Genomic DNA, 24,341 nt, shown 5'->3' with positions numbered 1-24,341 from the left:
TGCGCCACTGCGCCCGTCATAGAGCATGATGTAAGGTGAGGCCTTCCACCAGATGAAGAGGACAGAGTTCATGTCTTTCAGCCTTTCAGTCCCGGCATATAGGCTGATGTACAATTGTTTTGACTAACAATGTGGTTTGAAATGGAACCTCTCTTTAAATAGAATATTACCGTCATTGGGGGGTGAGGCAGGCCGGGGGTTTGTTCCCTCGCTAGAGACAAATGCAGGTAAGACTCTACCATGGAACCCCTGTCTTAAGACCATCAAAAGTCTTAGAAAATCAGGTCTTGTAAAAGAGGGAGTCTTAAGATGGGGCTAAATTTACAGAGGTTATCAACAGAAAATCAAGGAAGGGGGTCTTGTTGTTTTTGTTGGGTTTTTTGCTTAACGCCCAGCCGACCACGAAGGGCCATTTCAGGGCGGTGCTGCTTTGACATATAACGTGCGCCACACACAAGACAGAAGTCGCAGCACAGGCTTCATGTCTCACCCAGTCACATTATTCTGACACCGGACCAACCAGTCCTAGCACTAACCCCATAATGCCAGACGCCAGGCGGAGCAGCCACTAGATTGCCAATTTTAAAGTCTTAGGTATGACCCGGCCGGGGTTTGAACCCACGACCTCCCGATCACGGGGCAGACGCCTTACCACTAGGCCAACCGTGCCGGTTAAGGGGGTCTAAAATTGGGGGGTCCTGAAAGGGTGATCCGCTGTAGTCCAACTTATGGCTCGACAGGTGTGGAAGACACAGTGACAGTCTCAGGGGTGGATTTGATTCTTTATCTTTCTACAGGTGTGGAAGACGCAGTCACAGCCTCTGGGGTTGAGGAGAATATGGGGCTGGTGACGTTTGGTGGAAGAGCCAACGTGGTGCAGAATCTCACCAATGATTTCAACCGCATCAGAGATCAAATTGGTAAGATTAATGGGGCTAGTGGTTTTGGTGGAAGAGCCAATGTGGTGCAGAATCTCACCAATGATTTCAACCGCATCAGAGATCACATTGGTAAGACTCAAGGGGCTGGTAAATGACTAATATAGGTTAAAAGTGTTGCCGTGTCACTGTCCCTCCCTCGCACATATTTGTGTATAATGGAAGGGCGCTGGTTCTGTGCGACGCTTAGTTTTCGAGATAGGTGTGACTGACGAAGAACAGGACGTCACATTCCAAATAAGCACGACTATGTTGCAGGTGGAAGACGCTGAGATTGCATTTCTTCGGGAGGTTTCCGCAAAAATAGATATTACACGATTTGCGCGAAACAGTTGAGAAGCAGACGATCTCTGAGATCTCTGTTCGTCTCGTGATAACGTTATTTTGTATGATAACGATTCACTGAAGCAAACTAAAGTATACAATTTGGTGTGTCAGTGGTAAATGTAAATAGAAATGTGTAATACAGACACAGCAAACAACAAATAAACGTGTTGCGTTGTGCGGGTGTTTGGGTGGCCAAGTGATGTACACAAAGCAAAGTGCGGGACGGACTCTGCTCTGTGCTGTAACACTGGCAAGTTCAAAACACGAGAAAAATGATTTCGTTATGCGGGCAGCCACAAGGGATGTATGTAATTTTTCAAATGGTTGTAAAATAAGCCTTAAATTTATCACCGTACTCATGCAGGCCCTGTTCTTTTTTTCGTCACACCTAAAACCGTTATTTCTTGTGAGCGACGCAGCATTAGTAGCACAACTTCTCTTGATGCTAGCTTTCCTACTGGGAGAAAGGGACTTGAATTTTCCAGTCATGGGATTAGTACAAGTAATGGAAATGTTTATGTATTTGTCTGGTGGAGATGATAACGTATGATTGTGATAGTCAGTTATTTGTCTAGTGGAGATGATTGTGACTGTCGGTTATTTGTCTAGTGGAGATGATTGTGACTGTCGGTTATTTGTCTAGTGGAGATGATAAAGTATGGTTGTGACTGTTGGTTATTTGTCTAGTGGAGATGATTGTGACTATTTTTTATTTGTCTAGTGGAGATGATAATGTATGATTGTGACTGTTGGCAGACTTGATGAAACCTGGAGGCAAGTCACCCTTTGTGGAAGCTCTGCTCGTCGCCATGGCAGCATTTGTCAGGAAAGGTGAGTGCTTTGGACCCATCACAGATACTGTCAAAGAAAAATACAGTGGCACCCCCTTTTTACGACATCCAAAAATCTGTGAAAATCAGATCGAGGGAGTCTTAAAATGGGGGTAAATTTGCAAAGGCTATGATCAGACAGTCTTAGAAAACAGGGTATTAAAATGGAGGGAGTCTTAAATTGGGGGACCTTAAAGGGGGGTCCACTGTTGCTCACTGTGACCTTACTACGGGTTATGAATACAGTCGAACTCGCTTAAGACGAATCACTGGGGATCGGGAAATAAGTTCGTCTTAACCGAAATTCGTATTAAGAAATTCGTCGACGTCGTGTAAAATTTCGAGCTTTCTCTCAAGAGAGATCGCTCGTTTCTTCTTGTTCTCTGCCATCGTTGTAGGCGATCTCTGACTGTAGTTGCGATCAAAGCTTATCATTATATCAGTCATTCATGTTCAGTGTCTGAGCTATCAATCACTTTGATTCTAAATTTAAAATTGTTTTGTGAGTACCGTATTTGACGAACTACAAGCCGCGACTTTTTTTTTAAAAAAATCGCGTTGCGGCTTATAAAAAATGCGGCTAAAACGTTACCTAAACTTGAATAGCATTCACCCAATGGAAGTCGCCGTGGATTTTCATTTCGCTCGATTAGCGATTACCTGTACTTTATTAGCTCTCTACTCAAGACTCGGCGCTTTTCTCTTTCTTTCGCGAATCTTCGTTTGTCAAGAAGTCGTTGTGACAAGATAGCGTACAGAGAAACACCGGATGTATCAGGATCTCGCGCGCGCGAGATTTCGTTTTTTTGTGTCTCGCGATAGTTGGAGGAGCGAGAGCCGCCATGTTGTGTTTTCGTCTGCTCGAAATGTGCGCAAAAGTCGTAAATCATCCCAAAAAAGCTTATTCCGGGCGGGACTACATGTGTGTGTTGGTTACAAGTTGTGTGTGTGTGATATTTTTCTTCAAACTTTTTTACTTTTCTTCTTTGTTTCACTTGTTTATTCTCGGAGCCGATTTCGCCAAATAGTCCGTACTTTCGTTTGCCTGGTTGTTTTGATTGATTGACACGATCTGATTATATTTTTTTCGACGGCGGCTAATACGTGGCTCGTCCCAATTTTTTTGTTAAAAGTCGGGGGTGCGGCTTATAAAACGGTGCGTCTTGTAATCCGTCAAATACGGTACAGTGTAATCAGTTTAACTTTATTCAGTGATCGGTTGAGCGATGGTTCAAGCAGTCAACGCATCACATCCGGTCCATGTGCGATGTTTCGCTCATGATCATGACGAAGTTCCAGCTGGAGTTTAGCAAACAAGACAAACAAGAAAAGCAATACAAACCCAAAAAATATGAGAAGAGTTTATTTGATTCAAATAAGTGAACAAACAACACATGAGGTCAACATACACAAGTATATTTATGGAAGTAAGGGAAGTGACCTCCCTTGGACACCAAATAAACATGGCGGAATACTAGCATTCCGTCGACTTTGACACATTAAAACTTCTCAAATTCCCATGATATGTCGATCTCGGGACGAGTTTAAAGATTTCGTCATAAGCGTGAGTAAATTACAGACATTATGCATGCTTGGGAATCCAAAAAGTGCTCATTATAAGCATAAATTCGTTACAAAGAATTCGTTTCAAGCATTTTTTTTAAGCATGAAGAAAGAGGTATTCAGTTGGGAACTTAAAACTAATACGTTATAAGTCAAAATTCGTAACTAGCGTGTTCGTTTTAGGTGGGTTCGACTGTACACAAATCGGAGTTTTCGCTAACCCATCTGACGTCAAAATCATTTAAATATGATGTTACTGAAACGCCTCACACAAGTAATCTGAACTTATTTTTGTTCCATGATATAATAAGTATACATTGCAAAGAACACCATATGTTTCGTAATATAATAATACACCGTAAAGAACTCCACATGAGCACACTGCCTTTGGTTAATCTATGATCACTCTTTTATGACAACCAGCTTGATCACCACGTGATGGGTGCCCAATGACCGGCACGGTTGGCCTAGTGGTAAGGCGTCCGCCCCGTGATCGGGAGGTCGTGGGTTCGAACCCCGGCCGGGTCATACCTAAGACTTTAAAATTGGCAATCTAGTGGCTGCTCCGCCTGGCGTCTGGCATTATGGGGTTAGTGCTGGGACTGGTTGGTCCGGTGTCAGAATAATGTTACTGGGTGAGACATGAAGCCTGTGCTGCGACTTCTGTCTTGTGTGTGGCACACGTTATATGTCAAAGCAGCACCGCCCTGATATGGCCCTTCGTGGTCGGCTGGGCGTTAAGCAAAAACAAACACATTGGTGCCCAATGGATTGCCACCTTGACGTGGTCGGGGGGCTTGGGTGCCTCAGTGACCCAAATAGCTATGCCGGCGGGAGATATGTCTCCTGGTTGGGCCACCCAAGCCGGACAGGTCCAAGGGTAGAGGTCTAACAAAGCGCAATCCTCTGGTCCTCTAGGTTGGGGGTGGGGCACAACCCACTCCCTTAAAAAAAAGACTTGTTACGCAAAACAGCAACAAAAGAAACCAACATTACTTCTGTTGCCCTACATGCCAACCGGCTAACACATATCCTGGACACATCATCTGTGACGGTGTATGCAATCGCTAACACAAGAAGGGCTGCATCTTTAACAGCTTTAAATATTGCAGAAACACAAAGACCAATTATTGCTCATACGACTCACCTTCGTCATACATAATGTGGATCAGTTACACAAGATACACAAAAGAAAGACATACCTTTGAGTAATACAATCAATGTTCAGGTGGCATCGTTTCTGTGTCTGGAGAATGGGAGGTGAAGCCTCGAATTATCTTCATCAGTGATGGTCTTCCCACGGAGAGCTCGGAAAACTTCCACGGAGACTTTGCCAAAAACATTACAAATGTGAGATGCATGTTTGTGTGTTGTGGGAAGGGAGGGAGGGTGACAGAGCTGTGCTGTGTGTGTGTGTGTGTGTGGGGGGGGGGGGTGTGTGTGTGTGCTATGAATAGGGGATGTAGGAGGATCAGGCGTGCTCTGTGTGTGGGGGGGGGGGGGGGTGTGTGTGTGCTGTGGATAGGGAATATAGGAGGATCAGGTGTGCTCTGTGTGAGTGTGAGTGTGAGGGGGTGGGGGTTGTGTGTGTGAGGGGGATGGGGGTTGTGTGTGTGTGTGTGTGAGGGGGATGGGGGTTGTGTGTGTGAGGGGGTGGGGGTTGTGTGTGCATGTGTGTGTGTGAGGGGGGTGGGGGTTGTGTGTGTGAGGGGGTGGGGGTTTGTGTGTGTGTGTGGGGGGGTGTACGGATGTGTGTGTGCAAGCACATCTCTGTATGTATGAGTGGTTGTAATGTGTAGCTGTGCACCCACCTAGATCCATTTCTGCTTGAACTTTATTTCTCTGGTGTGAGACGGTACCTTCAAATTTGTCTTCTGGTTCGGCCATTCATAAAATGTTCAGTAAGTCCAACTTAAAAGAAAATTTGTAAGTGAACATTTACAAATACCAATGTATATGTGCATTTATGTTCTTGATGTCAAGTGTAAAGATAATATTTAGTTTTGTTCTGACAGGTCCGTCTGTCACTATCAAGGATGTTGATCAGTTTCAAGGACAGCGACAATTTCAACAAGGTTCACCCTGTGGTCTTCGTACCTGTTGGCACAAATGAAAATGGAAAGGTTTGTACTGATTGTAGCTGTTGGCAGAAATTAAAATAGAACGGTTTGTACTGATTGTAGCTGTTGGCAGAAATTAAAATAGAACGGTTTGTACTGATTGTAGCTGTTGGCAGAAATTAAAATAGAACGGTTTGTACTGATTGTAGCTGTTGGCAGAAATTAAAATAGAACGGTTTGTACTGATTGTAGCTGTTGGCAGAAATTAAAATAGAACGGTTTGTACTGATTGTAGCTGTTGGCAGAAATTAAAATAGAACGGTTTGTACTGATTGTAGCTGTTGGCAGAAATTAAAATAGAACGGTTTGTACTGATTGTAGCTGTTGGCAGAAATTAAAATAGAACGGTTTGTACTGATTGTAGCTGTTGGCAGAAATTAAAATAGAACGGTTTGTACTGATTGACAGATTGTAGCTGTTGGCAGAAATTAAAATAGAACGGTTTGTACTGATTGTAGCTGTTGGCAGAAATTAAAATAGAACGGTTTGTACTGATTGTAGCTGTTGGCAGAAATTAAAATAGAACGGTTTGTACTGATTGTAGCTGTTGGCAGAAATTAAAATAGAACAGTTTGTACTGATTGTAGCTGTTGGCAGAAATTAAAATAGAACAGTTTGTACTGATTGTAGCTGTTGGCAGAAATTAAAATAGAACAGTTTGTACTGATTGTAGCTGTTGGCAGAAATTAAAATAGAACAGTTTGTACTGATTGTAGCTGTTGGCAGAAATTAAAATGGAACGGTTTGTACTGATTGTAGCTGTTGGCACAAATGAAAATGGAACGGTTTGTACTGATTGTAGCTGTGGGCACAAATTAAAATGGAACGGTTTGTACTGATTGTAGCTGTTGGCAGAAATTAAAATGGAACGGTTTGTACTGATTGTAGCTGTTGGCACAAATGAAAATGGAACGGTTTGTACTGATTGTAGCTGTTGGCACAAATGACAATGGAAAACTTTGTGCTGATTGTAGCTGCACAATAGACATGCAATGTTTGGACATAACTCAGTGTCAGGTTTGTGTGAGTTGGGACAGAGTGTATACCCTCGCTTATACTGAGACAATCGATCCACACATGCTCCTGTGCACGTGTTTCAGACACACACCCTCGCTGGTGACTGGCCTACAATGTCACATACATTTGTCTCACTAAAAGCAAGGGCATTCACTCTTTCACAACCCATACTAACTCGACAGTTATTTCCCAACATCGTCTATTGAGAAATGAAGGGGTGACATCATCATCAGCCGGTAAATTGCCAAAGCGTATTTAAAGTTGCCAAAGAAAACTTTGTTGTGTAATTTACAGGCTGCTAAAATTTTTCACGGTAGGGTAAAAACGATGCCAAGACATGGCTTAAACTTCGGCACAATTGTGTCTGCCCAACTGAAGGTCTATAGAACGAAAGTGAAAGGCTTTGAAGAAATTACTATGTAACTTGTGTCTTGTGTTTCAGTCGTACATGGGGGCCATGTCGAAGATCTGTGATGGGATGTGTGTGCAGGCTGAGAACATCAGAGACTTGTGTCACTACTTCAGAGTTCAGGTATGGTTACTTCACATTCACTTCTTGTGTTTATTGTTGTATGGTGTACCTTTCCTGTCTGTGTACGCCAGCAAACGATCGGCAAGGTGCTGGTCTGTCTGAAGTGTGTTTATTGTTGTATGGTGTGCCTTTCTTGTCTGTGTACGCCAGCAAACGATGGGCAAGGTGCTGGTCTGTCTGAAGTGTGTTTATTGTTGCATGGTGTACCTTTCTTGTCTGTGTAGGAAACGATTGGCAAGGTGCTGGTCTGTCTGAAGTGTGTTTATTGTTGTATGGTGTACCGTTCCTGTCTGTGTACGCCAGCAAACGATGGGCAAGGTGCTGGTCTGTCTGAAGTGTGTTTATTGTTGTATGGTGTACCGTTCCTGTCTGTGTAGGAAACGATCGGCAAGGTGCTGGTCTCTCTGAAGTGTGTTGACTGTTGTATGGTGTACCTTTCCTGTCTGTGTACGCCAGCAAACGATCGGCAAGGTGCTGGTCTGTCTGAAGTGTGTTTATTGTTGTATGGTGTATCTTTCCTGTCTGTGTAGGAGACAATGGGCAAGGTGCTGGTCTGTCTGAAGTGTGTTTATTGTTGTATGGTGTATCTTTCCTGTCTGTGTAGGAGACAATGGGCAAGGTGCTGGTCTGTCTGAAGTGTGTTTATTGTTGCATGGTGTACCTTTCTTGTCTGTGTAGGAAACGATTGGCAAGGTGCTGGTCTGTCTGAAGCGGGAGTCAGAGGGGGCGGATGTGAGCAAGATCGACGCCACAGTGACAGCGCTGACGCCCGACATCTCGGCCAAAGAGAAGGCTGAAGTGCTGGAAGTCGTCGCGCGTGAACTGAACAATCCGGCGCGAGCACGCACCAGACAGCATCCCAAACCCAACGACTTTGACAGCGTGTTTGAAGACACAGGTGAGCCATCTTTTGCTGCTGGATCGACATTTCAACAGTGAAGCGTGAATATCGGCACTTCTGTTAGCAAACGTGCTGAACACATACCCACAAACACACATAAACACATGCTCACAAACACACCAACACACATGCTCACACACACGCACACACACATACATACACACAACAACGCACACACAAACACACACACAACAACGCACACACAAACACAAACACACACACACACACACACGTACACAAACATGCATGCATGCATGTTTAAAGTTCATATTTTAAAACAAACTTTCAGCAGTAACACACAAATGTCAGTAAAAAAAAGGTCTTTGTTCATTTTGACCCTGCTGTAAAGTGTCTACTCTCTCACTTCTCTGCCAGACAAAGTGAACTCCGGGGAACGACTGCCGCTGGGGACGCGCGTCATTCGAGGACCAGACTGGAACTACGGGGATCAGGATGGGGGAGGCCCTGGTACCGTCATCAACCATCATGAAAAACGTAAGTGAAGCAACCATCGTGAATAATGTACCAACCTCAGGGATTGGACATTTCTGACAATAGGCGACTTGCCCTATCCGGCGCCAGCCACAAAATCGCACAATAGAACTGCGTTATCTTGCGTGGCCTTGTGAGATCTGCCTCAATCTGCGGGCATGCTTTGAGAGCTCTGTGAGGGGTTGCATCTCAGTGCAGACACTTTGCCTTAAAAATGGTGAATTTGCACTGTGCAGCAGTGGGCTGCAGTAATGATAGCCGCAAGAGTAATCCTAAAGTTCATTCAAAGTACCCAAGCATGGTACACAAAGGAAAGACGATCAAGGTTTGTTTTTAACATAAGCCAGAGAACACCAGCGCTTGTGAAGCGATCGCTGAATTCTCTTCGACTTCAAAATTACGTGCCATCATCCCAGTACTCCGTTGTCTGTTCAATAACTGTATCAGATGCGGTTTTTTGTATCCTGAATATCTTATTTTTCTTTCTTTGAGGTAATTTTGCAATGTTGGTAATTGCATCCCATGAAATTTCTGCCGCTGTTCGGTAGCCGTTGTAGCGTATGGACGGAACGATCGATAACTCATGAGAGCAAAAAGTATGCCCGTAGGGAAGTGAACCTTCCTTATCTCTCGCACCAGAGAGCTATCCAAGCGGGGTGTTATGCAAGTTGGCTATTGGCTGATTTCAGGCATTTTCAGAGCTCCAGAGATCATTCTTGAGGTCCCCAGACTGCGAGATTTTGCATCGCTTTTTGTTTGACATTTATGGTTTGGGACATGCATGATTTCAGTCTTTGAAATGATTTTAATTTATGCATGCCTGAACCATCATGGAAAATGTCATAATTATCATGAAAAGTGTAAGTGTACGGACAGCATGCAGTACACACTCATTCTTATTCATACAACGCATGCTTTATTTTGTACTGAAAAAAGGGGTACTACTGTTGCCGTTTAATGAGAAATGACATCCATTGAACAAACAAGACGTCTAGGGGTGCTACTGTTGCCATGTAATGAGAAATGACATCCATTGAACAAACAAGACGTCTAGGGGTGCTACTGTTACCATGTAATGAGAAACGACATCCATTGAACAAACAAGACGTCTAGGGGTGCTACTGTTGCCATGTAATGAGAAACGACATCCATTGAACAAACAAGACAACTAGGGGTGCTACTGTTACCATGTAATGAGAAACGACATCCATTGAACAAACAAGACGTCCATGGGTGCTACTGTTACCATTTAATGAGAAACGACATCCATTGAACAAACAAGACGTCTAGGGGTGCTACTGTTACCATGTAATGAGAAACGTCATCCATTGAACAAACATTAAGACGTCTACTTTTGACCCTCCCATCTAATATGAAATCTCTGGCATCACAAGCAAAGCAAAGTCCAAGAAGGCATCATGAAAGTGATTAATGGTGTCACGCAACCGTTACCGTATTTGACGGATTACAAGACGCACCGTTTTATAAGCCGCACGACCGATTTAAAAAAAAAAAATTGGGACGAGCCACGTATAGGCCGCGTCACTATATTAGCCGCCGTCAAAAAAAATATAATCAGATCGTGTCAATCAATCATAACAACCAGGCAAACGAAAGTACGGTATTTGGCGAAATCGGCTCCGAGAATAAACAAGTGAAACAAAGAAGAAAAGTGAAAAAGTTTGAAGAAAAATATCACACACACAATTTGTAACCAACACACACATGTATATGTGAACAGCTCAGATCATGGGTCAATAAAGTGTTACACAGATGGTCAAAATTAAAGTACAAGATATTGCACTGGAAGTGGAACTACACTGTTGCTTAGTGTCTGTATGAAGCTACAAGGTGAAAATAGAAAAAGAAAAACACGATTCTTGACTTTGATGGGCTTTTTCTACTCGTAAGCACACATTCTTCTACTCATCACAGCATGCCCCATTATTGAGTTTAAAACACCAATTAAATTTGTTTTGAATAAAACTCACAATTTTACAATAAGAATTTAGAGACCTGAATCAATTAGGTATATCCTACTTAGTTTGACTTTTGCAAAACTAAGTAATTACACATTTAATTGAATCAGTCAGACAGACGGAGACATAGAGAGACAGACAGAGGGCAAACAGAAATCTGAGAAAGACACCCCTTTAAAAATGTTACCATGTTTGAAATGAAACATCGCAAGGTGAAGCCATAATTCATCACCTTTCAGTATGACGTCATGAGCGTGTTCCACACTTGAAATGACGTGTTTTTATCATGTTGTCAGCTGCACGGAGCTTGGAAGTATAATTTCCATTCAACGATCCGAGTTTGTTAAGTTTTAGCCTATTTTCAATGTCAAACACCATGAAACTATATATATTTGGAATCAGAAAATGGTAAGGAATAGATAGAAGTTGTTTTTAAGTGTCTTTTTTCATAAATAAAGATAGTGGTTATTTATCGGTTTTCTTCATTTTTAAGCATAATTATCAATACAAAACAACAAAACTATATAGTTTTAGATACAGGACGCAATAGGGAATACACCAATATAAATTTTTTTTTCAAATATTAGTTTTTAAAAATTTGAAAAAATGACATATTTCGAACAAACATTTCAATAACAAAACTTTAAGTGACCAAACTGAAATGCAATCCCATAATCCGGCCTAGATCTGAGATTGTGTGATAAGAAATTCGATCAAACGTATCAATAAACGTAAAAATCTCCTATGAGAAAATCCAGTCAAAAATATCCATATCAAATTTCATAAAGATCCACTCCGTAGTTTTTGAGATATGATCTGCAGTGTGAAAAAACGCCCATAACGCCCAAAACGCAAACTCATTTGTCATGATTTGGTCGTGTTCTGCTGATACTATAATGTTTTTCTTTCCTAAAACACACTATAATAGTAGCCTTTTCCAATGTCTATGCTAAAACTGACTTGTCTGTGTTGTCAATGATTTTGCTACAGTGTGAGAACACAATCTCACGCCCATAACGCTGTGACACGAAAACTCATTTGGTCGTGTTCTGCCGATACTGTAATGTTTTTCTTTCTTAAAACACACTATAATAGTAGCCCTTCCCAAATGCAATGCTAAAAATGACTGGTCTGTGTTGTCAATGATTTTCTGCGAGAATGCGATCTATCTGTTTGTCGCAAAGACCGTGTGACACGAAAGTTATGAGCGGAAGACAAATCTGCTGAGTGCAATTACGTTTCAGAAGATAGTTGGTTAAAACAGTTTATCACTCAGACACGCAAAGGAACACTATAACTTTATTATTCAGGCCATATTTGCTTTCCTTTGTCCTGTATGAAAGTACTGGCCTTGGTTGAAGAAAGTGACCTGTCGCTGTGCAACAAATTTGTCGCCATTTTCCGCCGTGTTTTGTAAATAAAACGTGTTTACTACCCACACATACAAAACGATGCTGTTGGTTCTTTTTATTTTCTTATTGTTTGATTCATGCTCAGCAGTTTAGTATGCTTTGTTTTCTTCTCAATTCAATGGATGGCTATAAAATAAGCATTTAAATGTGAAGGTGTTAAAATTACCCATGATCTGAGCTGTTCACATATGTCTACCGTTCAGTCAGCCTGGTCGGAACCATCAGATTCTGCTGCGGAGAAGCCAGAAAAGTCACTTTCCTCACTGTCGGACACAAACAGCGACATGATCACTTCATCCAGAACTGAAGAAGTCGAAGTCGAGGCCGAGGGGGTGACGTCATCATCGGAGCTTGAATCGGTCCCGCTCATGTCGTCTGCTGTAGGTACTGCGATGATATCTGCTCTCAGTTCGGTCTCCAACTCAGGCCATTTCGCGTTTCTTCCTCGGAAAGCCTTCCTGTTTTTCTTGCATCTCGAGAGTTGTTGGCGGACGGATCGCCATCGTTGCACCATGGATTCATTTATTCCAAGCTCAAAAGCAGCGCGCCTATTGCCCTTGTCATCGGCCAGTGCAATCGCCTTCAGTTTGAACGCTGCATCGTACACGATTCTTTTGGTCTTCGGCATCGTAAATCCAGTACAGTTGTGTCAGTGCAGTGCAAAAGTGTTTCATTAGGTGAATGCTATTCAAGTTTAGGTAACGTTTTAGCCGCATCTTTTTATAAGCCGCAATGCAATTTTGTTTTTTAAAAAGTCGCGGCTTGTAGTCCGTCAAATACGGTATATCTCCCCTTACTTTGTCTACCAAGGAAATGACAAAGTCTTATGAGAATGAAGTATGTCTCTGTGACTTTGTAATATCAGTTGTGAGAGATTACTTGTGAGAATGAAGTATGTCTCTGTAACTTTGTAATATCAGTAGTGAGAGATTACTTGTGAGAATGAAGTATATCTCTATGACTGTAATATCAGTAGTGAGAGATTACTTGTGAGAATGAAGTATGTCTCCATGACTTTGTAATATCAGTAGTGGAAGATTACTTGTGAGAATGAAGTATATCTCTGTAACTTTGTAATATCAGTAGTGAGAGATTACTTGTGAGAATGAAGTATGTCTCTATGATTTTGTAATATCAGTAGTGAGAGATTACTTGTGAGAATGAAGTATATCTCTATCATTCTATGACTTTGTAATATCAGTAGTGGAAGAGTACTTGTGAGAATGAAGCATCAGTCTCTGTAACTTTGTAATATCAGTAGTGAGAGATTACTTGTGAGAATGAAGTATGTCTCTATGACTTTGTAATATCAGTAGTGAGAGATTGCTTGTGAGAATGAAGTATGTTTCTATGACTTTGTAATATCAGTAGTGAGAGATTACTTGTGAGAATGAAGTATGTCTCTATGACTTTGTAATATCCAGACCTGGGAACCCATACGATTTCGCCGTATTCTGTACGCATGATTGTCGAGAATACAATCAGTACGGTCAGTGGGAAAAAAATACGACGAGAAAAAATCCTAGACTACTTTTTTTCACAAGCCCATCTTGAAGCCGATCCAGTATTTTGACACATGATTACAGTTTTTGTCAGTAAAAATTGAAAAAAGGATTTGTTTTAAATGTACACAAGAATTGAACGGTTCGTCGGAAAGTGCAGTGAGCCTGTCAAACAGTTGAAGTTGACGGATTTCTTTCGTCCTGTGTGAATTCATAAACACTGCAATGGATTTTAAACACTGCAATGAATTTTAATCTTTTTTGTGAGGAATTAAAGTGTACAGCGCATCATGAACAATGCAGCACGTCTTGTGCTGCGCAAGCGCAAGCGCGACCATGTCACCCCTCTCCTCATGACCCTTCACTGGCTACCAATCAAAGCACGCATAACATATAAAATAGCTACCCTGTGTTACCGTAGCCTTCACGACGACTCTGCCCCTTCTTACCTGTCTTCGCTCTTAAAGCCACACGTCCCCACACGCAACCTCAGATCCGCTGACGCAGGGCACCTTGTTGTCCCACGCATCAAACTGAACGCTTTCGGCAAGCGCGCCTTTATCTACACAGCTCCCTCTATTTGGAACTCTCTGCCCATGTCTGTCCGCCTTTCTACCTCTCTCCTCTCCTTCAAGTCCTCTCTAAAAACACACCTCTTCCGGCAATACTTCGACGCCTAGCCTGTTCAGTATTTGCCACATTGAGGAGAGGGGTCACTTGCCATCGTAGCGCGCTGTGGGCCGGCTGGGGACGGGTTGCTATTTCATGTGCCTGTTTCCTTGTTTATTTCCGTGTTTTTGTTCCTTGTACGTGCGCGCGATAGCTGTCGCGGTGTATGAGTGCGACTACACGTGCCTTGGCGTGTGTGTGCGAGTGTGCGAGGGCTGTATTTTGTATATTTTTATTTGATACATGTATAAATGTGTCTCCAGGAATATGTTTTGTTTTAATCTTGTGTCGATACTATTTAGTTCTGCCTCGTTATTAACCATTGAGTATAACTGTTTTATCATCATTGCTTTGTTGTTGTTCTTTAGCCATTTACGTTGAATGACTTGTTATACATTGACATTGATAGTTTTATTCTTCTTCTTCTTCGTCGTTCGCTAGTTAGTTTTTATCATAAGAACCTTTTCAAATTCCTATTTATACATAAATGCATATTTTATATTGTAAAGCAGTATGCATTGTTAGAGGATTTTTTTTTAGTAGCAGTGTTTAAATGTCGAAGCTGCTTTTCCCATTTTTACCCAAGAGACCGACTGTATATTGTGTTATTGTATTTGTCAGACTTGATTGTACCAAGTCCCTACACATGTTGTAATGCGCTTAGAGCCAAATATTTTTGTTTTTTGTAAGGGATAGGCGCAATATAAATACACTTTATTATTATTATTATTATTAACAAAATAATGAACTGTAGCAGACGACAAAACTGCCGACTCTGACTGAACCGTGTACTTCGTCCGCCGCGCACTAATGGGGCTTTTTTTTTTTTAAGGTATGGCACTGTTTTTAAGGTTTGGCACGTTCATTTTTCTGAAAATACACCGAGTTTGTTTGAGAATACTCTAAGTGCAAAACAGGGGTTCCCAGGTCTGAATATCAGTAGTGAGAGATTGCTTGTGAGAATGAAGTATGTTTCTATGACTTTGTAATATCAGTAGTGAGAGATTACTTGTGAGAATGAAGTATGTCTCTATGACTTTGTAATATCAGTAGTGAGAGATTACTTGTGAGAATGAAGTATGTCTCTATGACTTTGTAATATCAGTAGTGAGAGATTACTTGTGAGAATGAAGTATGTCTCTATGACTTTGTAATATCAGTAGTGAGAGATTACTTGTGAGAATGAAGTATGTCTCTATGACTTTGTAATATCAGTAGTGAGAGATTACTTGTGAGAATGAAGTATGTCTCTATGACTTTGTAATATCAGTAGTGAGAGATTACTTGTGAGAATGAAGTATGTCTCTATGACTTTGTAATATCAGTAGTGGAAGATTACTTGTGAGAATGAAGTATGTCTCTGTGACCTTGTAATATCAGTAGTGGAAGATTACTTGTGAGAATGAAGTATGTCTCTGTGACCTTGTAATATCAGTAGTGGAAGATTACTTGTGAGAATGAAGTATGTCTCTGTGACCTTGTGATATCAGGAGTGGAAGACTACTTGTAAGATCACCTGCATGCACTAGGCTGTGCATGTAATGATTGTCGTATATCTTTAAAGTAAAACTACAAATCTTCAAATAACACATGTAGACTTATTTTTTGGAAACCCAAAATGTAATCAGATAAGTGTAAAAGGAAGAAATGAATGAAAAATGTAACAACTGGGTTTGTGATTTCAGACTCGATCCACTGGGTACAGTGGGACAACGCAGATTACAACTGTTACCCGTTCAGCAGTCGCCGTGGATACCATATATTTCAAACAGAGGAACACCCCCGTCTCAGAAATGGCAATGAGCAACTGGAAATCGGCATGACAGTGAAAAGGGGTGAGACATAAAGTTTGTTGGCTCTCGAGTTGTATAATGCTCTTTGGACAGGTGCAGTGGCCTAGTGGATCATACCCCGGCCTCAAGTGGAAGGTCGTGGGTTCGAAATTCAGCGGCGCCTGAAGGGTTGAGGGTGCAGAATTTTCCGATTTCCCAGTGCCTTATCCCCCTTCATGTGTACACACAAGCACAAGACCAAGTGCGCACGAAAAAGATCTTGTAATCCATGTCAGAGTTCGGTGGGTTATAAAAACACGAGAATATTAAACATGCTGTCTTTGGATGTTACGAGCTCTGGCGACCTTTGATTCGTAGTTTGAAGCAAAGCAAAGAGTGTGGGACAGATATCTTGCGAGAGCTGCGAAGACTCTATGTTTGAAGGAGTCAGCTCCCTTCCCAAGATAACACTTCAATGCACACAATTATTAGAGAAAGCGTCAGTCTTTCTTGAGCACAAGTATCACAGTGAGTAACACCTTCCTTTCAAGACCTCCACAAATCTGAGAAACTTGGGTCTATTGAAGGAGAGACTCTTGCAAGGGAGGTCATCTGAAAAGGGAGGTAATCTTACAAGGGAGGTAATTTTAAGAGCCCGGTTATGGCCAGCATATCGAAGAAGACCCCAAGGTAGGAAGTCTCAAACCGAGGGGTCTTAAAAGGGGGTTCCACTGTCGGGTGATGTCAGTAACACAAGTCTCAATCCCAGGGGTCTAAAAAGGGGGTACCACTGTCGGGTGATGTCAGTAACACAAGTCTCAATCCCAGGGGTCTACAAAGGGGGTACCACTGTTGGGTGATGTCAGTAACACAAGTCTCAATCCCAGGGGTCTAAAAAGGGGGTACCACTCTCGGGTGATGTCAGTAACACAAGTCTCAATCCCAGGGGTCTAAAAAGGGGGTACCACTCTCGGGTGATGTCAGTAACACAAGTCTCAATCCCAGGGGTCTAAAAAGGGGGTACCACTGTCGGGTGATGTCAGTAACACAAGTCTCAATCCCAGGGGTCTACAAAGGGGGTACCACTGTCGGTAGATGTCAGTAACACAAGTCTCAATCCCAGGGGTCTAAAAAGGGGGTTCCACTGTCGGTAGATGTCAGTAACACAAGTCTCAATCCCAGGGGTCTAAAAAGGGGGTACCACTGTCGGGTGATGTCAGTAACACAAGTCTCAATCCCAGGGGTCTACAAAGGGGGTACCACTGTCGGGTGATGTCAGTAACACAAGTCTCAATCCCAGGGGTCTAAAAAGGGGGTACCACTGTCGGGTGATGTCAGTAACACAAGTCTCAATCCCAGGGGTCTACAAAGGGGGTACCACTGTCGGGTGATGTCAGTAACACAAGTCTCAATCCCAGGGGTCTACAAAGGGGGTACCACTGTCGGTAGATTTCAGTAACACAAGTCTCAATCCCAGGGGTCTAAAAAGGGGGTACCACTGTCGGGTGATGTCAGTAACACAAGTCTCAATCCCAGGGGTCTAAAAAGGGGGTACCACTGTCAGTTGATGTCAGTAACACAAGTCTCAATCCCAGGGGTCTAAAAAGGGGGTACCACTGTCGGGTGATGTCAGTAACACAAGTCTCAATCCCAGGGGTCTAAAAAGGGGGTACCACTGTCGGGTGATGTCAGTAACACAAGTCTCAATCCCAGGGGTCTAAAAAGGGGGTTCTACTGTTGGGTGATGTCAGTAACACAAGTCTCAATCCCAGGGGTCTAAAAAGGGGGTACCACTGTTGGGTGATGTCAGTAACACAAGTCTCAATCCCAGGGGTCTTAAAAGGGGGTTCCATTGTCGGGTGATGTCAGTAACACAAGTCTCAATCCCAGGGGTCTTAAAAGGGGGTTTCACTGTTGGGTGATGTCAGTAACACAAGTCTCAATCCCAGGGGTCTAAAAAGGGGGTACCACTGATGGGTGATGTCAGTAACACAAGTCTCAATCCCAGGGGTCTAAAAAGGGGGTTCTACTGTTGGGTGATGTCAGTAACACAAGTCTCAATCCCAGGGGTCTTAAAAGGGGGTTCCACTGTCGGGTGATGTCAGTAACACAAGTCTCAATCCCAGGGGTCTAAAAAGGGGGTACCACTGTTGGGTGATGTCAGTAACACAAGTCTCAATCCCAGGGGTCTTAAAAGGGGGTTCCACTGTCGGGTGATGTCAGTAACACAAGTCTCAATCCCAGGGGTCTTAAAAGGGGGTTCCACTGTCGGGTGATGTCAGTAACACAAGTCTCAATCCCAGGGGTCTACAAAGGGGGTACCACTGTTGGGTGATGTCAGTAACACAAGTCTCAATCCCAGGGGTCTAAAAAGGGGTACCACTGTTGGGTGATGTCAGTAACACAAGTCTCAAACTGAGGGGTCTAAAAAGGGGGTACCACTGTCGGGTGATGTCAGTAACACAAGTCTCAATCCCAGGGGTCTAAAAAGGGGGTTCCACTGTCGGTAGATGTCAGTAACACAAGTCTCAATCCCAGGGGTCTAAAAAGGGGGTACCACTGTCGGGTGATGTCAGTAACACAAGTCTCAATCCCAGGGGTCTAAAAAGGGGGTACCACTGTCGGTAGATGTCAGTAACACAAGTCTCAATCCCAGGGGTCTACAAAGGGGGTACCACTGTCGGTAGATGTCAGTAACACAAGTCTCAATCCCAGGGGTCTACAAAGGGGGTACCACTGTCGGTAGATGTCAGTAACACAAGTCTCAATCCCAGGGGTCTACAAAGGGGGTACCACTGTCGGTAGATGTCAGTAACACAAGTCTCAATCCCAGGGGTCTACAAAGGGGGTACCACTGTCGGTAGATGTCAGTAACACAAGTCTCAATCCCAGGGGTCTAAAAAGGGGGTTCCACTGTCGGGTGATGTCAGTAACACAAGTCTCAATCCCAGGGGTCTAAAAAGGGGGTTCCACTGTCGGTTGATGTCAGTAACACAAGTCTCAATCCCAGGGGTCTAAAAAGGGGGTACCACTGTCGGGTGATGTCAGTAACACAAGTCTCAATCCCAGGGGTCTAAAAAGGGGGTACCACTGTCGGGTGATGTCAGTAACACAAGTCTCAATCCCAGGGGTCTTAAAAGGGGGTACCACTGTCGGGTGATGTCAGTAACACAAGTCTCAATCCCAGGGGTCTTAAAAGGGGGTACGACTGTCGGGTGATGTCAGTAACACAAGTCTCAATCCCAGGGGTCTTAAAAGGGGGTACCACTGTCGGGTGATGTCAGTAACACAAGTCTCAATCCCAGGGGTCTAAAAATGGGTTCCACTGTTGGGTGATGTCAGTAACACAAGTCTCAATCCCAGGGGTCTAAAAAGGGGGTACCACTGTTGGGTGATGTCAGTAACACAAGTCTCAATCACAGGGGTCTTAAAAGGGGGTACCACTGTTGGGTGATGTCAGTAACACAAGTCTCAATCCCAGAGGTCTAAAAAGGGGGTTCCACTGTCGGGTGATGTCAGTAACACAAGTCTCAATCCCAGGGGTCTAAAAAGGGGGTACCACTGTTGGGTGATGTCAGTAACACAAGTCTCAATCCCAGGGGTCTAAAAAGGTGGTTCCACTGTCGGGTGATGTCAGTAACACAAGTCTCAATCCCAGGGGTCTAAAAAGGGGGTACCACTGTCGGGTGATGTCAGTAACACAAGTCTCAATCCCAGGGGTCTAAAAAGGGGGTACCACTGTCGGTTGATGTCAGTAACACAAGTCTCAATCCCAGGGGTCTACAAAGGGGGTACCACTGTCGGGTGATGTCAGTAACACAAGTCTCAATCCCAGGGGTCTTAAAAGGGGGTACCACTGTCGGGTGATGTCAGTAACACAAGTCTCAATCCCAGGGGTCTAAAAAGGGGTTCCACTGTCGGGTGATGTCAGTAACACAAGTCTCAATCCCAGGGGTCTTAAAAGGGGGTTCCACTGTCGGGTGATGTCAGTAACACAAGTCTCAATCCCATGGGTCTTAAAAGGGGTACCACTGTCGGGTGATGTCAGTAACACAAGTCTCAATCACAGGGGTCTTAAAAGGGGGTACCACTGTTGGGTGATGTCAGTAACACAAGTCTCAATCCCAGAGGTCTTAAAAGGGGTACCACTGTCGGGTGATGTCAGTAACACAAGTCTCAATCCCAGGGGTCTTAAAAGGGGGTACCACTGTTGGGTGATGTCAGTAACACAAGTCTCAATCCCAGGGGTCTAAAAAGGGGTTCCACTGTCGGGTGATGTCAGTAACACAAGTCTCAATCCCAGGGGTCTAAAAAGGGGGTACCACTGTCGGGTGATGTCAGTAACACAAGTCTCAATCCCAGGGGTCTAAAAAGGGGGTACCACTGTCGGGTGATGTCAGTAACACAAGTCTCAATCCCAGGGGTCTAAAAAGGGGGTACCACTGTCGGGTGATGTCAGTAACACAAGTCTCAATCCCAGGGGTCTTAAAAGGGGGTACCACTGTCGGGTGATGTCAGTAACACAAGTCTCAATCCCAGGGGTCTTAAAAGGGGGTACCACTGTCGGGTGATGTCAGTAACACAAGTCTCAATCCCAGGGGTCTAAAAAGGGGGTACCACTGTCGGGTGATGTCAGTAACACAAGTCTCAATCCCAGGGGTCTTAAAAGGGGTACCACTGTCGGGTGATGTCAGTAACACAAGTCTCAATCCCAGGGGTCTAAAAAGGGGGTACCACTGTCGGGTGATGTCAGTAACACAAGTCTCAATCCCAGGGGTCTTAAAAGGGGGTACCACTGTCGGGTGATGTCAGTAACACAAGTCTCAATCCCAGGGGTCTTAAAAGGGGGTACCACTGTCGGGTGATGTCAGTAACACAAGTCTCAATCCCAGGGGTCTTAAAAGGGGGTACCACTGTCGGGTGATGTCAGTAACACAAGTCTCAATCCCAGGGGTCTAAAAAGGGGGTACCACTGTCGGGTGATGTCAGTAACACAAGTCTCAATCCCAGGGGTCTAAAAAGGGGGTACCACTGTCGGGTGATGTCAGTAACACAAGTCTCAATCCCAGGGGTCTAAAAAGGGGGTACCACTGTCGGGTGATGTCAGTAACACAAGTCTCAATCCCAGGGGTCTAAAAAGGGGGTACCACTGTTGGGTGATGCAGGATACATGTCAGCAAGGTTGTGTGTGTTCCCAGGTCCAGACTGGAAGTCCTCAGAGGCTCTACCTGAACAAGGCATATTGTATTGTCAGTGGTGTGCGGTATTGTCAATGGTGTATTGTATTGTCAGTGGTGAATTGTATTGTCAGTGGTGAATTGTATTGTCAGTGGTGTATTGTATTGTCAGTGATGTATTGTATTTTCAGGAATGTATTGTCAGTAGTGTGTGGTATTGTGAGTGGTGTATTGTCAGTGGTGTGTGGTATTGTCAGTTGGGTATGGTATTGTCTGTGGTGTATTGTCAGTGGTGTGTGGTATTGTCAGTGGTGTATTGTATTGTCAGTGGTGTTTGGTATTGTCAGTGATGTATTGTCAGTGGTGTATTGTCAGTGGTGTTTGGTATTGTCAGTGATGTATTGTCAGTGGTGTATTGTCAGTGGTGTTTGGTATTGTCAGTGATGTATTGTCAGTGGTGTATTGTCAGTGGTATGTGGTATTGTCAGTGGTGTATTGTCAGCGGTGTGTGGTATTGTCAGTGGTGTATTGTATTGTCAGTGGTGTGTGGTATTGTCAGAGGTGTATTGTCAGTGGTGTATTGTCAGTGGTGTATTGTCAGTGGTGTGGGGTATTGTCAGTGGTGTGTGTTATTGTCAGAGATGTATTGTCAGTGGTGTGTGGTATTGTCAGTGGTGTATTGTCAGTGGTGTGTGTTATTGTCAGAGATGTATTGTCAGTGGTGTGTGGTATTGTCAGTGGTGTATTGTCAGTGGTGTGTGTTATTGTCAGAGATGTATTGTCAGTGGTGTGTTGTATTGTCAGTGGTGTATTGTCAGTGGTGTATTGTCAGTGGTGTGGGGTATTGTCAGTGGTGTATTGTATTGTCAGTGGTGTATTGTATTTTTTTGTTGTATTGTATTGTCAGTGGTGTATTGTATGTCAGTGGTGTGTGGTATTGTCAGTGGTGTATGGTATTGTCAGAGGTGTATGGTATTGTCAGTGGTTTATTGTCAGTGGTTTATTGTCAGTGGTTTATTGTCAGTGGTTTATTGTCAGTATAGTGTTGTATTGTCAGTGGTGTATTGATGTGTGTGTCCCCAGGCCCAGACTGGAAGTCGTCAGAGGCTCTGCCTGAACAAGGCGTTGGACTGGGTGTCATCATCCGCAGGACCAGAGAGAAACGCATGGTGATGGTAAGATGAACTCTCTCTGTCTTACATTATCTGGAGAAATACGATTTGCGAATTAACTTGTCTATGGGTTTCTTTCTTTCTTTTTCTTTCTTTGATAATGGATGTTCTGTCCTTGTGCATTACAGGTGCGATGGTCAAACGGCGAGCGACAGATCTGTCAGTGGTCAGCACATGGTCCCAAAGAAGTGGAGTACTGGTCAGTACTAGAGCATAACTCTAACGTACTCTTGTTGCACATGTCATTTGCATTTAGATCTTATGTCCCATTTTCACAGAGATGTAATAGTTATGTCCAAGGTTATGTAGCAAGGTGCTCTTCATATAATAATAATAATAATAAGAACATTTATATAGCGCTAAATCAAAAACTTTCGTTAAAAAGGCTTGCTCTAAGCGCTTGACATCTAAACTAAAACGTCATTCACACTCTTTACAATGATGTACAAGAACTTCATGTCACACTCTTTCATTCGTATAGCACCATTCACACAGTTGTTATTCTGTACAAGACAATAAGTTAGTCTAACATTTAGAATGTTCATAAGATGAAAACAAGAGAAAACCAGACTGACTAAAACAACTGCTTAGTGCTAACAAAGCATGAATCTTAATGATAACTTAATACATGTTTAACTGTTAAGACCATAAAAAACCTATATGCTAAAATAACTTCGAACTTTTAAGAACTTCTTATAAGATACACAGCACATCTAGATAAACACCAGAATGATAAAACAAAAGGCAACTCGTTAAAACTATTAAATGCATCAATGTCTAAAATATCCATTTAATTTCTGGAATGTTTTATTAAGTTTTTCTATAAGTTCATTTTGTACGGGCAGTGGCAAAATAACATAGTTTTGTCTGAACATCTGTAACTTGAAAACAATCCTTAATTGTGCACAGATGATGCACAAGCAAAAGAACATATTAACGTCTGACTGTAAACTTTATCTTGTTCTTTGTGTTTCAGTGATCCATCAGAAGCTCAGCAAGTTGACAAACTATATGCGAGATCAGGCGAACCTCAGGCACAGACCTTCACACACTGTGAGTTACTTAAAACATCAGCTTGATTATTTCAGTATACAGTATATTGTGTAGAGAATTGAAGCTCGGCAAGTTGTCAAACTATATGCGAGATCAGGCAAACCACAGCTGAGGGCATTGCTTTCTAAACAGCTGAGGGCATTGCTTTCTAAACAGCTGAGGGCATTGCTTTCTAAACAGCTGAGGGCATTGCTGTCTAAACAGCTGAGCTGAGGGCATTGCTTTCTAAACAGCTGAGGGCATTGCTTTCTAAACAGCTGAGGGCATTGCTGTCTAAACAGCTAAGAATTGTGTAATGAGTCTATATTAAGCAAATGTAACAAATGTAGGTGTCACCAGCAGAGCGACATGTTTGTGATATATAGTGGAACTCCCCTCTTGAGACCTCAAGGATTCTGACAAAATTAGGTCTTAACAAGTCGCGTAAGGCGAAAATACAACATTTAGTCAAGTAGCTGTCGAACTCACAGAATGAAACTAAACGCAATGCAACGCAGCAAGACCGTATACTCGTAACATCGTCAGTCCACCGCTCACGGCAAAGGCAGTGAAATTGACAAGGAGAGCGGGGTAGTAGTTGCGCTGAGAACGATAGCGCGCTTTTCTGTACCTCTCTTCGTTTTAACTTTCTGAGCGTGTTTTTAATCCAAACATATCATATCTATATGTTTTTGGAATCAGGAACCGACAAGGAATAAGATGAAAGTGTTTTTAAATTGATTTGGACAATTTAATTTTGATAATAATTTTTATATATTTAATTTTCAGAGCTTGTTTTTAATCCAAATATAACATATTTATATGTTTTTGGAATCAGCAAATGATGGAGAATAAGATGAACGTAAATTTGGATCGTTTTATAAAAAAAATATTTTTTTTACAATT

General features: G+C 43.0%; 1 protein-coding gene across 4 annotated transcripts in view; it reads left to right on the top strand.

Annotated features, from left to right (window-relative positions):
- Positions 1-24,341, top strand: part of LOC138968380 (uncharacterized) — a 48,840-nt gene that overhangs the window by 20,329 nt on the left and 4,170 nt on the right. For all 4 annotated transcript variants that reach the window (XM_070340959.1, XM_070340958.1, XM_070340957.1 and 1 more), the window contains 11 exons: positions 798-920; positions 2,022-2,096; positions 4,887-5,008; positions 5,674-5,781; positions 7,238-7,327; positions 8,006-8,225; positions 8,604-8,723; positions 15,968-16,117; positions 22,315-22,406; positions 22,532-22,602; positions 23,380-23,456. In XM_070340959.1, coding sequence (XP_070197060.1) covers positions 798-920; positions 2,022-2,096; positions 4,887-5,008; positions 5,674-5,781; positions 7,238-7,327; positions 8,006-8,225; positions 8,604-8,723; positions 15,968-16,117; positions 22,315-22,406; positions 22,532-22,602; positions 23,380-23,456 — 1,248 coding nt within the window. The remainder of the gene's footprint in view (positions 1-797; positions 921-2,021; positions 2,097-4,886; positions 5,009-5,673; positions 5,782-7,237; positions 7,328-8,005; positions 8,226-8,603; positions 8,724-15,967; positions 16,118-22,314; positions 22,407-22,531; positions 22,603-23,379; positions 23,457-24,341) is intronic.

The sequence above is a fragment of the Littorina saxatilis genome, linkage group LG6 (assembly GCF_037325665.1).
Source record: "Littorina saxatilis isolate snail1 linkage group LG6, US_GU_Lsax_2.0, whole genome shotgun sequence".
NCBI lineage: Eukaryota > Metazoa > Mollusca > Gastropoda > Littorinimorpha > Littorinidae > Littorina > Littorina saxatilis.
This window is presented reverse-complemented; position numbering and strand designations above follow the sequence as displayed.